Source organism: Anneissia japonica, unplaced genomic scaffold, assembly GCF_011630105.1.
Source record: "Anneissia japonica isolate Jap-2015-1 unplaced genomic scaffold, ASM1163010v1 scaffold1231_len1163931_cov198, whole genome shotgun sequence".
Lineage (NCBI taxonomy): Eukaryota > Metazoa > Echinodermata > Crinoidea > Comatulida > Comatulidae > Anneissia > Anneissia japonica.
The window spans coordinates 1085696-1100892 of NW_022728604.1; the positions used below are offsets into that span (position 1 = coordinate 1085696).

Here is a 15197-nt window from a genome sequence, read left to right on the forward strand (position 1 = left end):
CGGCTTCAGGCATAGGCTGGGCTTACAGCACACTCACTCATTCCTAACTTTTATTGAGATGCCAAGTTGAGTCCTACACTACTGTACGTGATTCAATCACTATCACAAGGTTTGGATGGGGTTTGCTGTGTGTTTTTAGAGGTTTGCGATGTATTTTTAACAAAAAATCAAGATTTTACCCCAAAAATAGGTTATTATGAACATACAATTTATTATTTTTTTTATTGAGATACCAATTTGAGTCCTATACTACATGATTCAATCACTATTACAAGGTTTGGCTGTGTTTTTGGAGGTTTGCAGTATATTTTTGAGGTATTTTTAGCAAAAAAAAAAGATGTTAAGAACATAAAACTTATTTGTTTTTTATTGAGATACTAAGATGTGTCCTATACTACGTGCTTCAATCACTATCACAAGTTTTGGACAGGGTTTGCTGTGTTTTCTTGGAGGTTTGCAGAGTTTAGCCATCCCCAAAGTGAGGATGATTTGACTATTCTGGAAAGATTTTCTGGCCATATATTGTCTTCAAAGGTCAGCCCCTCCCTCTCCATCTCCCTCCACAAAAAAAAAAAAAAAAAAAAAAAAAAAATCAGAAGGAATGAGAATTATAATATTTATTTGATCTTAACACATCTAGTCAGCATTTTTAGCTACAGCTTGAATTATGAAAATGTTAATAGATCATTAATAAAAGTAAACTAAATAATACTGCTACCATTAGAAAACTTGTTATTACTACCATCAGAACTATTATTCAGACAATATTGCACTTAAATACAAGCTCAATAATGGTCTGGTGACCTTGCATTAATAATATTGTTATTACTATGTTTATTCAGTATACAGTGCTAGTATCATGCTGCCATTGAAAAAAATTCACATGAATGTATTAATTAATGAAACTCTGAAATTTGTACTGTGGGACTGATGCCAATTGAAAACAATACTACTGTTTTTTTTGGATGCTATAATACTGTACAACTGAGGGCTTACTGTATAATACGTCTCTTATACACATCTAGATGTGTATAAGAGACAGGGCCTATAGAGCAAAGTATTAATAAAAGTAAACTAAATAATACTGCTACCATTAGAGAACTTGTTATTACTACCATCAGAACTATTATTCAGACAATATTGCACTTAAATACAAGCTAAATAATGGTCTGGTGACCTTGCATTAATAATATTGTTATTACTATGTTTAATCAGTATACAGTGCTGCTAGTATCATGCTGCCATTGAAAGAAATTCACATGAATGTATTAATTAATGAAACTCTGAAATTTGTACTGTGGGACTGATGCCAATTGAAAACAATACTACTGTTTTTTTTGGATGCTATAATACTGTACAACTGAGGGCTTACTGTATAATACTGTAGTAAAAGCCCTACCCAGTCCCTACTACCACCAGCTGATTTTAATAGTACAGTACTTATACATAAAAAAATAAAATCTAAGATTGACTTTGAATTGGGGACACAGTATTGAAATAATTCCTTTTGATCGTCCATCTTTAGAAATAACAGGAAATGCTGTCATATTATTTATGGGATTCCCATATATGAGACATGCCAACCCAAAACCAGCATATTATTATTAATAGACTGGTTCACATCAAACTTATATCAAGATATACATCCACTTATCTAGATATAAGTTTGACGTGAACCAGTCAATTATGTCTAGATAAAGGCTTTTAATTCGCCTATCGTTAAGTGACTTTCATTTATTTTATTCAGCATAATTACATTAAAATATACAAGAAGTACAAAAACATAACAAAATACAAAAATACAACAGCGAAAAATGTCATAAGTTATAAAAATATTCTTTTATCAAAAATAAATTTGAGTTACCTTGAACATCATATACCACTTAAATGCTTTAAATACATACTGTATCTTATTTTTTGAGATTTCAAGGCAGCGGCCGGTGTAATAAAAATTAAGAAAAACTTTTATTTTTTCCAGGATTTTCCATTTTTTCGTGGCGGTGGGTGGGCTAATTGGCCTAAAATGATATTTCGTTTTTATTATAAAATCATCATTATTGGCGGGCAGTTGGGTGGGTTTGCTAAACAAAGTATTAAAAGTCTCGCAGTGACTACACCATTCTAGCTTAATTATTATACTGTAAGTATTATCCATTGGAACCATATTCAGACAATCAATATGGCCAGGTAGCTTGTACCTTAATATCTTTATACTATGTTTATTCTATATACTGTATTTCAGTATCCTGATGATGACATAATTAATGTTGAAATATTGAATCCCAAACAATATATATTAAAAAAGATTTGATAATACTTGGAATATGTACAGTATTAGTTATCTTGTGCTTTAGTATCATGTTGTCGTTAAAAAAAAATAATCAGTGACTTGGAAACCCTGAAATTTTTACTACTGTACTGACGTGATTCGGAAGAATGCATTATACAGTAAAGCCAAAATCACAGTTTTAAGATATTGAGCAAAACGTGTTTCTTGCTAGCCTTTTGTTATGGAAATTAATTATACTGACTCTTTTTGTGTACATGTACTAGCTACAAAACAGAAAAACATACTAAAGTACTTTTTTTTCTATAACCCAGTAAAATTGGATATAATACGCTTTTCCAAATTAAAACAAAAGTCAATGAAGCATGAAAAATCTGATGGTAGGCATTATATCTAGTTTTGCCAGTAGAAAGCATGACTTCCAGTATAATGAAAAATAACAAGTGAAAGTGAAATTTCACCAGGATTTTAGGAATTTAAATTCCATTATATGTCTAAATAAGAAACAAAATAGTTTTTAAAAGTTTTTAAAAAATATTATTTACCAATATTATTACATTTACTATCATAAAGGATTTACAAAAATATGTCTGATCTGAATTAAGTAAATTTGTATTTCCCCTAAAATATACACAAGTACATTCACTTATAAGGAAGTGCACTTATAAGGAAGTGCACTCATTTAAATATTGTTTAATATGTTTAATGTAATATTATTTAATATGTAATATTGTTTAATATGTTTAATGTAATACACAAGTACACTGTAAAATGTAAATTAGGTAAATGCTATCAGTAATACACGCCATCGTGTTGGGATTCAATATTTCGACATTAATTATGTCATCATCTTCCTGATGATGACATAATTAATGTCGAAATATTGAATCCCAACACGATGGCGTGTATTTCAATACTTGGAGTATGTATTATACTTTCTTATCTGAGGCTATCAGTAACCACTTCAGAAAGAACAGAAAACATCATTGTTAGTGAGTTTTTACAATATGAATAATTAGTTTATTTAAATTCACTATGAAGAATAGCCACCTTTAAATTTAGTAAACAAAAAATAAATACCTAACTTCTGAACACACATCTTCAGGCCCATATAAATTTGTATTTCCTTAAATTATAAGGAAGTACATTTATTTAAATATTGTTTAATATGTTTAATGTAAATTTAGCATAGATATAATTATATCTGTAGTACTGTACAGTACTGTAAGTAACAAAAATGCTTTTGTCTGAATATTATTATTTTAGAGTCCTATAGTAACTTTCAAGCTTTTGAAAATCCTTTTTTGTTCTCAGACAGGACTGGGCATACCAGTGTTTATTTTTTTATCATTACCAATAAAATGTTATTATAGGCTCATATTTTCCTCTGCCCAGATGCTTGCAGGAGAACTGTATTCTATCCTTTTCCTTAAAAAATTACTTTGCTGTCCTAGAATAGTGTAGGCCTACTGTATTTCTACAGATTTTACCACGGTGGGCCCACAGGATACATATCGCTTACGGTTCAACCATGAATTTGTTGTGGCCTGTGAAAATAAATTAGAAACGTTGAAACTGTATGTGACCAGCCAACCATATTGTGCTACAAAAACCCCTTGTTTTTCATGGCCCAACACTGATCATCTATAAAAATTTATATTACAATATTGAGCATAAAGTGGTATAAAAGTAGTCCATGAAGGTTTTTGGACAACTATTTTTGAAAGTAATAGCTAGTAGCATGGGGTGTTCTTCAGTGATAAATTTAAAAAATAAATTTAAGAACATATAATTCATGTAATTTATAAATATAAAGAATTTTAAGCTTAAAAAAAAATGGTGAAATATGGGCTCTAAAATGCGAAAAAGTAATACATCTAACGATCATTTTTTGAGAAAGAAAAATACGTTCTAAATATGAATTATGTGTCTCCCCAATCGCATTTATGCGAAACTAGCATGCACTCTAACTGTGCGGTGTTCGCATTAATGCGAAGATGGCAGCGTAAGGGTTAATTATAAAAATATGAAGAACTACACGTATGGCAGAAATTTATCACATATAAAAATATAAAATAAGATTTAAACAAAAACAATATGCACGAAATAATAAACAATATGTAAGGGTATTTAAACATTTTATAAATATATTTAATGGGTAAAGACAAACAATACCATATTAACAAACATGTTTTTCTTATTAAAAGTATGGGGGAAAATATTTTTTCCCTTTTTTCTTATATGAAAGCTAATAACGTTTATGTTTTATTAATGAAATTATAGCATATCACTACACTAGTTTGACTGATTAGCACTTATGTCAGCTGGCGAAAAAGGTGTTCAATCTGTTCATTCGAGGTAAATGTGTCAACAACTCCGCCCCCATTTACAAACCGTAGTTTATCATAATGTAGCCAGCATTTTATTTTCAATAACTTTAAGTTTCTTCATGGTAGAGTCATAACTTTTTCTTCTTGATTGCGTGAAGTCTTCGTTAATGTATACATTAGTTCCCTTTATTTTGGGTTTGGCTACTTTCCTAATAGCTTCCCTAGTACTATATCGCAGAAAATATACAATAATTGGTCTTGGCTTACTACCTTTTGCCTTGATTTCAATCCTGTGAGCCCGCTGTATGTTGTCCTCATGCACATTAATCCCCAGTTTAGTGCTAATAAATTTGTGGATGTACTTTGCCACTGATCCTTCACTCTCTTCTTCATTCTCAGAAATGTAAACCGCAGGTTGTTCCTTCGTTGCCGACCCTCTAAGTTGTCCATTTGATCCTTTATACTATCCAAGTCTAGGTTTTAGTATTAAATTCACTTTGGCCTCAGACCCATTTTTATGCCAGCCCTGGTTTAGAATGATCTATAAAAGGGACTACTCAGAATTGTCTCTAAGCCCCGTATCTTGGATATTGTTGCTTAGTCAAAACAAAACAATAGCGTATAATGTGCATACACTTATGTGTTTGTAAAACTAGTTTTTGTTGTAAATGCGCATATCCCTGGAACTGTTCAAGTTTTACTGACACAATACAGACAGGTTCACAATTGACTACTGAATACATTCATTTGGTTTACTGATCATTTTCAATAAACATACAGTACCACTGTATAACAAGCTTACAGACCCCAAGAATGTACTGTACAAACAATCCTCAATATACAAAAAATATAAGCCTTGGTCTGACGGTGTAAGTTACACCGTTGATAACGTAGTTATCAAAACAAGCGCTTCTTATGAGGCTGGCACCGAGCGTATGAACGGGGTCACCTGATTGAAAGCAAGCGCTTCATCCCGCAAGCTAACACCGACAAATGACCAGAATGGCAAGGCTCTCATCCGATTGAACTTTCTGTTAATTGACTTGCCACATGTTGATTGCAATAACATTTGTAGCTTGACCACAGTCTCGTTTTCGAGGCAATCCTACTAGGCCCTAGGCCTAGTTGGTTCATAATATCAAACCAAAGCATCTTTAAAATTACATTTTGAGTTGTTTTTAACTTCATAATTGTCAAAAATAATCCAAATAAAACATTACAGGACAAATTTATATTATTACCGTTCATTGTAAACTTCATATAAATTTTCATGTCTTTTTTTGGGAAATCCGCAAAATACCGTGGTAGTTCATTCACTGTGTCTAAAGATACGGCTGAACGAGATACGGTGAACGCTGGTGAGATACTGTATGTACAGTACATGATTCTAAAATTACTGCTAATACGGTAGCCTTATCTTTAATTCACACATTCTGGCAAGAAGAACCATGAACAACGTTCGTACTCGCATACTACATTTGGAGGATCGGGTTATAAATGCTGCAGAAAATATCCTAAATGTTAATAGGCAAGCTTAGGGTAGGTGAGAACGCTCTACCAAGTGAAGATGAAAAAATTGGGTGTTAAACATATTTTGCCTTTTATTTGTCGATAGTTGGGATGGCCTACTGCCTACCAAAATCAAAGTAGGCCTATGTAATTTCTGTTTTCTCGTCTTCGTTTTATTAAAACATCATCATGAGATCAATAGAAATAATTTTAACCTAAGTCAACTTTTTTATATCAGTGTATAAGTACTATAACTATCCGCTATAACTCTTGTGTAGACATACGATAAAATTTGATGCAACCTTGACTGGATTTCTCATTAACTTGCATCGGATAGGAGTGATCGTCGGAACATTGCTGCAGTTGTATTATTGTTAATGCATTGTCAATTGACAGGCCCTGATTGAAAGAGCTATTAAACCTGGATTTCTTCTTGAATAGAGAACTAATATCCTAAAATATAAGTCAATCGTGACGTCATCACTGCAATTCCCAATGTTATTGGCCTATTCCCCACAGTGCAATCATTTTTCACGCTTGGCTTGATTTTTTCAGGTTCGTGTGCAAAAAAAATTTTTGTTTAAATACGTCATTTTTTCGTCACCATGGAGATATTGCGCACCATAAGGCCGCTGAGGCCTCCTCCTGGCCGTAGCCTAGCCTAGTTATGAAATCACATGATTTTACCTGTCTACACCGACCAAAAAGTGACTACTGCATTCTCCCTCAAATGCTTTAAGAAATGTTTATTTCTTTGACCAATGTCTATCAAAATAGCATTACAATACACTACTACAGTTAGTACTAGGGCTTGGAGGATTCATCATATCCATACTGTACTGCTGACTTAGTTAACGCATACTGGAACACAAATCGGCAGACGCACATCTAAATGTAAATACGCACACAGTATACTGATCATATCACTATGCAACCTATGACTACTACAACAGTTGATTATCAAAAATAACCTTAAAAGACGGTGATTGAATTATAAAGCAATTAGTAGAGCTGTATGCATCGTACACTAGCGGAAAATTACTATGCATTCAAAAATTTCATATTAAATCTTACCTTAGTATAATAATTTTCCTATATAGTGTACTACCTGTATGTGCAGCTCTACTAATTGCTTAATATTTCTTTTTATTATTCTATTATAAAATACCACAGTCTGATTCTAAAGATTATTTATAACTAGTTACTAATAGGCCAATAATGGGTTAAAGGAAGCATCAATTAGTGCCACAGTTCCCCCCTCTACTGTAATTAAAGACCACATTTCTGTGATCTCAAATTAACAAATGTCTTATTTTTTTATTCTAATTAAAGACTAAAGCTGCTAAAGACCATAGAAAGCCTGGCCCCAAAAGCGATCTTTTGGCACAAGGGAACTGATGGGGGACAAAGGTTTTGAGTGCGGGATGGAAAATGAAGTATGACTAAATGGCAAACAAAAGTGAGGTGATTGTTAACTTATAGTGTAATTTTTTGCTCACTCAATTTCCAGTGGATAAATATTCAAACATGATAGCCTTCTTCCGTGTGAGGACAACTGATAAGAAATAGAGCAACAATTGTATTCAAAAATTTAAATAACAAGGGATACTGATTAAAGATGATGAAATAAATAATTCAGAATAAACAATGATGATAGGGGCCACAGATAAAGGCCTGGGAACCAAGAAAGAAATTAACTATGAATAAATAATTTAGAGTGATCAAGTCTTTATTTAAACCCCTATTTGTGATATTGGTTCTAATTATCCCTTTTAATTCATTCTCATCTAATTGGAAAGGGATAAAAACTATTTTGAGTTGTATTTTTTTTGTTGAGATTCTAAGGCATGGGACGGTGAGACATTTTATACCCTTTTTTTAGCTTATTCATTTCATAAAAAATCGACGAATGTGGTATATTAAAACTAAAATATTGTTTTCTTAGGCTTACAGTATAACCAGAATGATTTTATTTTTTAATTGCACTTGTCAATTTTATTTTAAAAAGTCTCGCCTCATTCAATAAACCCAAACCGGGCTAAAAACATTACATTTCAAAAATTAATTAGCTGTTGATTGTATTGCTCACACCCCCAGCCTTCCACAGCTCGGAAGAGAAGCACATTTTCTGTTGCGTCGCTGAAATGTTAAGGCTCTACCATTAAAATGTAGGGTAATTACTTTCAAAAACAAAGCTTTTCTAATGTATTCATCAAACTAAATTAATTAAAAATGCTTGAAAGACACTTGTAGGCCTATGTGGTTAAATTTCCATTATATTTAAAAAAATTGCACGTAAAACTTTCTACTGTAGTTGATTATTGTTGCTATAACACGGCCTATTTTAAAGTGAACTTGGATGCAGCAGATAATGGGACACATTGCATGCCGGTCCCATGGAGGAAAAATGTCTTTATAACTACCTAACAGTAATAGAGAAATAATTATATTTTTATGCGCGCTGTTCAGTGTACAGTATATGCAACAGAGGTGGTCCACGGACCCCTTTAAAAAGAGGGGTAGAAAAGTACATACAAAAAAAATAAATAAGTAAACAGGAGAGCTCAGTACTCTTTATCCAGGGTAATTTTCGATTTAAATTCCAAGTAGCACTTCTCCCCGTGTCTATACAAACATCACCCCAACCAATTTCAGCGCTTCGCGCATCACATTCTTCCACAATATCCTCTGAATCCACCCTGTGCACGAGGCTGGCAGAGGCATGGACCTCCATGATAGTAGTTCATGGAAGTCGCTAAAAATATCTTCAATTTGCGACTAGCTAGCTGCGATGCTCGAACTGGATACTATAGCTCATAACTGAATCAATAAACAGCATCATTGATCGTGAACGTTCCTGGCTAAATTAAAAGGATGAACATGAATAAAATACAAAGGAAGCAGATAAAACTGTACAGTACTTTATTATTTTTTATAAACATAGGCTAACGATAGGCTAACAATCTTTCGCATGCATTTGTCACCTTATTACCTACTTCTGTCCCTGCTCCGCGGTACATTCGTATTGGCGGTGTACAAAGACATTGAGATTGACGTTTTTTGGCTAGCAGCCAGTTTTGTCGAAGTTTTCAAGTCAAAAAGAACATGAGTTGTATTTTACCGCGATGCTATGAGTTTATGTGGAATGTACGATAGATTCTCGTGACTTGGAGAATAATATTTTTTTCCTTTAAATTTATAACAGTCAAATATTTAAAAAAACCAACGGCAGACAATAAATTAACGACGAAACTCCATAAAGAACATCTATAAAGAACCAAACAATAAGGTGCGTGTCGACATTACAATTGCTTTAGAAATATATCTTCAAAAGTAATTTTCCAAAGAATAGCACCATAGTACTATCTTTAGTACTAAATGAAGAAAATAACCTTGAAGTAATTCAAAAGATACGAAGCAGTTCATGTCTTGTTTTGAAAAAAGTTTAAAGTTTCAAATTGTATACTGTATAATATAAACAATACTATTGTGAGTTAGACGGATTAGACCAAATAAAAACAAATCAGGCCTATCATGTTGGCCACGCCCGACCGACCCAAAATGTACGAAATTAAGATTTAAAATACATCATCACATCGCTCCAAGTTATCTCTATGATCTGGTTCAACGTCACTTACCTGCTCGCACTCTTCGTTCATCAAATTGTTTAACCTACCAACCACCTGCAACAAGACTCAAAAACATATGGTGATAGAAGCTTTACCTCAATCGGGCCAACCCTTGGGAACACACTTCCGGAAATTCAAAACTCACCAAACATTGACTGTTTTAAAAAGACACAAAAGACTTACCTATTTATACTACAGTATATACCGAACATCAGACCTGATACCATCGTCTCTGGCGGCACCACTGGGTATACAGAAATAGTATTGAGAATAGTGTTTCAATGATTTTAGGTGGGAGAAAGGCGCTTATTTAAACAACCATTAAATTTAACATTTGGCATAATTTAGCATAATTTCCGATCAGCCCTTGGCATAATTTGATTTGCATTACTGGTCACAAAGAAAGGTATAGGCCTAGCGTTCAATAAGTATTGCGGACGGATAGAAAACGCTAAATGTTTTTATTTTAAAGAAGATAGAGAGTTAATGTGATCTACCAGTATTTTAATGATGGAACCGGTAGTTTGAATGGAGGAATTATTGTCTTGCTTAAACAGCTTGTTTACCACCTTCCCATGCTACAATAGAAGATCCTGATCATTTCACTTGTAAATACTTGCATAATTCTAAAAATGTTGTATTTTTAAAATGTTTATAAATTTATTTTAAAAATCCAGACCCCTAATAACCCCACCCCGTCCCTTTTTCATCCACACCCCGACAAAACACCCTCTTTAACAAGGCTTGACGAATAAAACACTTCTTATGTCTACTAAAATTCATCAGAACAATTATAGGGATGCCATAATCAGTACGTGGATGTTTCAGATTTATAAAGGCATAACCAATTCCCCCATTATTACCAATTAACTCCCTGTGATATCGACTTAAAAATTAAAGATTTCTGTTCCCCAACCTATTCCAACCATAGAAAATTACATTGCAATATAGTGCTTAAAAAATATGATCGCCATGTTGCTGTTGGCGACAACAAAATAAATCATGGCGAATACTGTAGTTTCGTCATTCCCACTGCCATCATGACTACCAGAGTAGAAACAGTGATAGCCAAACTGGCGATAAAATTACAGAAAAATAAACATCTAGTCGCTGTGTAGGTCATTTGACGGATGCCCTGGCCAAACATAAACCTGCTGTAAACAGGATCATCGATTATTGTTGTCTGGTTAATAGACCCAGGCCAACCCAATTAATTAGCCTAGTGCCCGCCCTAGGGTAGAAAGAACTGGTTTGTAGGCCTAGTATTTTTAATTAGGCCTACTGTATACTCACTACAGTGCTGTCCTAGGAAAATTCAAGCAATGGTTTGGGTCGTCTAAATAATTATTTTCATAATTATGTTCATTCATAAACAATTTTGGAACATTTTGTTTTGTTTCTGTTTGTATTTTTCGGCAGTTCGGTCCTCGAAGTGACGTGAGCTGCTTCATTTTCAATGCCTCAACAAAACACACGTGGTTGCTGGTTGACACTTAGGCCTACTGTTCAACGTCTGGTTCCCAGTGGCAGTACCGTTATAGAAAGAATGATACCCCTATTAGTATTATGCTCATTATGCAGTGTTATGATTTTAGAATAAAAACCTAATGTATGCTTACTATAAAAACACGAGTTTTTTTTAAGTTGTAATAATTTTTTTACTGGAATTTAACTGTAGAAAGGCATACTGTAAGTCATTCGCCTATTTGCATAAATTTTGTATCACATGATACTTCTCCAGTTCTGTTTTTGTTTATAAAACGTGATGCCGCATGCTTCGCACAGTGGACTGTGAGTAGTAATGACTTAGGCCTAGAATTACCAATATTTTTAGATCAATACTGACTGTTATTAGTCACCATTAACAGAATGATTGATTGAAATAAATAAATATACTCACTAAGTATTTTATTTTATTAGATTTTATTATTAAAACTTAAACTAAACTGATGTTGAAAATTTAACGCACCACGACTGTCTAGCGAGAGAAATGGGGATTTCCCTAAAGAAGAATACGTTGTTTCATTGCAGTAGCCAGAAGTTAAACATGCATTTCCAGTTGTTTGTTGTTTAATCGGCCAAAAAAGTTGAAATTTCTTTAAGTAAACATTTGTAAATAATGACAAAATGATTCAAAATAATTAAAAACTTAACATTATAGGATGGTTTGGAGCTTAAAAATAGGTGCAGCTTATACACAGGTGACACAAAAAAATCGCGATATTTCGCGTCCTAATTAGGCTTATACGCCGGAATATACGGTATATTTTAATATTACCGTTTTTATGATTTTTTGCGACTGGACCGTTTCAGAAGTGCCTTCCATCTGTTGGTCCCATCTTCTACTGATTTTGTACTATACAATTTTAAGTGAGAATTGAATAAATTAAATAAGGAAATGAAAAAAAAATGACAAAAAAAAAAAAAAAATACAAGAGTAGGTATATTTTAATAATCAAATGAGTTTCATTGTTTTTTCTTGCAGTACATTAAAGCTTACAGTATGGCTACAAAATTATTACTTTGTCGCCAAATGGGCACCAGGTAAAAATTGCTGTAGCAAAAAGGTTAATGGGATCGAAAATTGATTTTTTTTTAGCACTGCAATAGCTCAATGGGGTTATGGCCCTCCAAAAATGCTCCAAAGTCAGTCTGGAAAAAGGACCCACTTTTTCGCATTCGGACCCCGTTTTTCACCATCTTTAAAGGGCCATAACCTTTGAACGGTGTATTGGATTATAATAATTTAAAATAGAAAATGATCAGTGCAGTGAGTTATCTGTAGATCTAATTTTTACAAAATTCAAAATAATGAAATTGAATTTTCTCATTGGGATATACCTATTAGTAAGGCTAATAATAATTATAATAACTGAACAGTGGTACAGGTAGATCCAGAAATTCAAATTTACGATTAGGGCACCTCTACATGGCCAGAAATTACACTCTCGGACTTAAATTTAAATGAATCATTTTCTTTGTTTTTTCCATTTTGCTCAAAACATTCTTTATCCAAAATACTGTAGTCATAATCATGAATAATAGGCATGAAAAACCGATCACATCCTAAAATCAAATTTATACTCCCTCGCCTACCATTCACGAAGCCATACTCAGAGTCAGGTGCCAACTCAATGGAGTTTAATGTCCTACTCAGGGAAGGGTGCATCTATTTTAAAAGGTGGAGGGGGACATTTGGTGAGGTTGGGGCTGAGATGCAAACATTTTAGGAAATAGTACCTCTACAGTAGATGGCCACATCAACATTAATATAGTCAAAATGAAGAGTCAACAAATTTCTCATGATATTTTATCCAGGATTTTTGGCAACCATTGAGGTCTTATTAATATGTGTGACGTACAATATAAAATAAAGTTTATAAACAACTGTCTTTTAATATGTACTTTACATACTTCAAAGCCGTGATTTCACAACCACCTCAGCTCCACCATGGTTAGGGCTGTAATGCATTCTCCGGGAGATGGAGTGCGTGCCGTCGGGTTTCAGCATTGGTCACGCATTGTCATGAATTCCTGGCAATGGCGTGAATGGTGTCGGGAGCAGTGGCGTGTAGTTCATTTCCTGGGATGCGTATTATAATTTCTTTTTGTTATTAGTTTAGTAAAAAAAATTCAAAATACTGATGAAGTACTGTATTTATTAGATGGTGTATTAGGTTAGTAAGAAATGTCTATTGCTAGACAAATGTACATATGTTTTTTCTTTAAATCTTATATTGTGAATTATTGTTGCACATCTCTTAAACGATTGTGCCTCTGTTACAAAAGAGAAACAATAAAGTTATATTATCGGCTTTGTTAGCTGCAGCAGCGGTTGGTGGCTGCTCGTGTGACCGTCTGATTTGTTATGCCTCAGTGCGCAAGACAGCAATGAACTCTGTACCCTTTCACATCGAGTTGGGTAAAACTCGCTACGGTATTAATGCGGTATTAAGACTAGGTCCTGAGAAGGTCTAACTGAAGCAGCCATTTAGGCGTATTTACCCTTTCACATAGAACGCCAGTATTAATACCGCTTTGCAGGTCTGTCTGAAAGGGGTATTGGTAACTATGTTAGCAGGGTTTCAAATCCTTGAAATGAACTCATGGTATGATGACTATGGGTGAACCCCACCTCCATGACAGCAAATTAGTTTGACGGTGGGTAAAATACTACGATGACCATTAAGTTTTCATTGGAATAGGAATTTAGTTTTTTTGGGATTTAGTTCCGTATATTCTTATTATTTGCACTGCTTTGAAACCAGCCACGCCCCTGATGACCTAAATTTTATAAAATTATGAAAAAATGAAATAGTTATTGACTGCAGTGTTAGCCAACAAGAAAGGAATATTACTGATTTTTACATTGTATGACAATCTACTGTAGGCAAGAAATGGTGATTGCAGAATCGTGGCTAGTCTATGTGCATGGGCCATTAAATCAGGTAATAATAAAAATCATCAGGCCTACCCCTAATTCAATTGAAGTGCTACTGCCACTGGCCTATATAATAATACTAGCAGTTCGTTGTAGGGAAATGGTAGGTATGACTATGAGCATGGAGGTATAGCCTAGGCCTAGTAGTATGAGATACAGAAGGCATACGAACGAAATCGTTGTATACTAAAGTGACTAGGAAAAATATATAAAATGTACTATACTCCAATCAAACGATGGTCCTAGTATAATAATTATGCCTGATTTGAGCCATGTTTTGAATTTATTAACATTTTCTGGCTTTACAATACAAGAAGCTTACTGCAGCCGGGCGCCTCCCTAAAATGTTATGTACGGTGATCGTCGTCTTGGGTAATTCTCGTCTTGTTAGCGATTTGCTTACCGTCACTTTGTTTGATTGATGTACAAGTAAGCTACCCTAAATTGATTCTTAAAAAATGTATTTTATTAAATATACTACACATAAAATTTATTAAAACATTCGTTTGAGATCCTTACCGCACATGACCGCCCACCAGGCCATTTTGTTCGAACGAGTTCGTAAACTCTGGCCAAATCTACAAATTCATCAGCATGCGAGGCGATGGTGGACGGTAAATCCGAATGGCTTGCCATCGATGGTAACACAACAAATTCCTCCCCGAAACGCACACGTTTTCCGCTTATTTTTCCACCTAATAATCGTGTATGGTATATCCCACGAAAATGAATAAAATTTTAAAATCCAAGGATAAAACACAAGGTTTTACAGGATAGATAACGCAGTCCATTTACACCTCTATTTTGACTGGCGCTCATATGAATCTTGGAATGCTGGGAGTTCACCCAGCACAGCAATCAGATCGTAGACAGTCCCACACAAAACTGTGATGTCAGTGTATGGAAATTCGTGACTACTACTACAACGGGGTCATACTGCGGTAAAAATGTTCTCATCCTGGTGTAAAAAATACCTCCTTGTTCTTATCTTGTTTGTGTTC

At 34.0% G+C, this 15197-nt stretch overlaps 1 protein-coding gene across 1 annotated transcript in view; it reads right to left on the bottom strand.

Moving 5' to 3' along the window:
* Positions 1 to 15197, bottom strand: part of LOC117114360 (beta-galactoside alpha-2,6-sialyltransferase 2-like) — a 55293-nt gene extending 40096 nt beyond the window's left edge. Inside the window, exon 1 of the mRNA XM_033258011.1 lies at positions 14716 to 15197. Coding sequence (XP_033113902.1) covers positions 14716 to 14832 — 117 coding nt within the window. The 5' untranslated portion in view covers positions 14833 to 15197. The remainder of the gene's footprint in view (positions 1 to 14715) is intronic.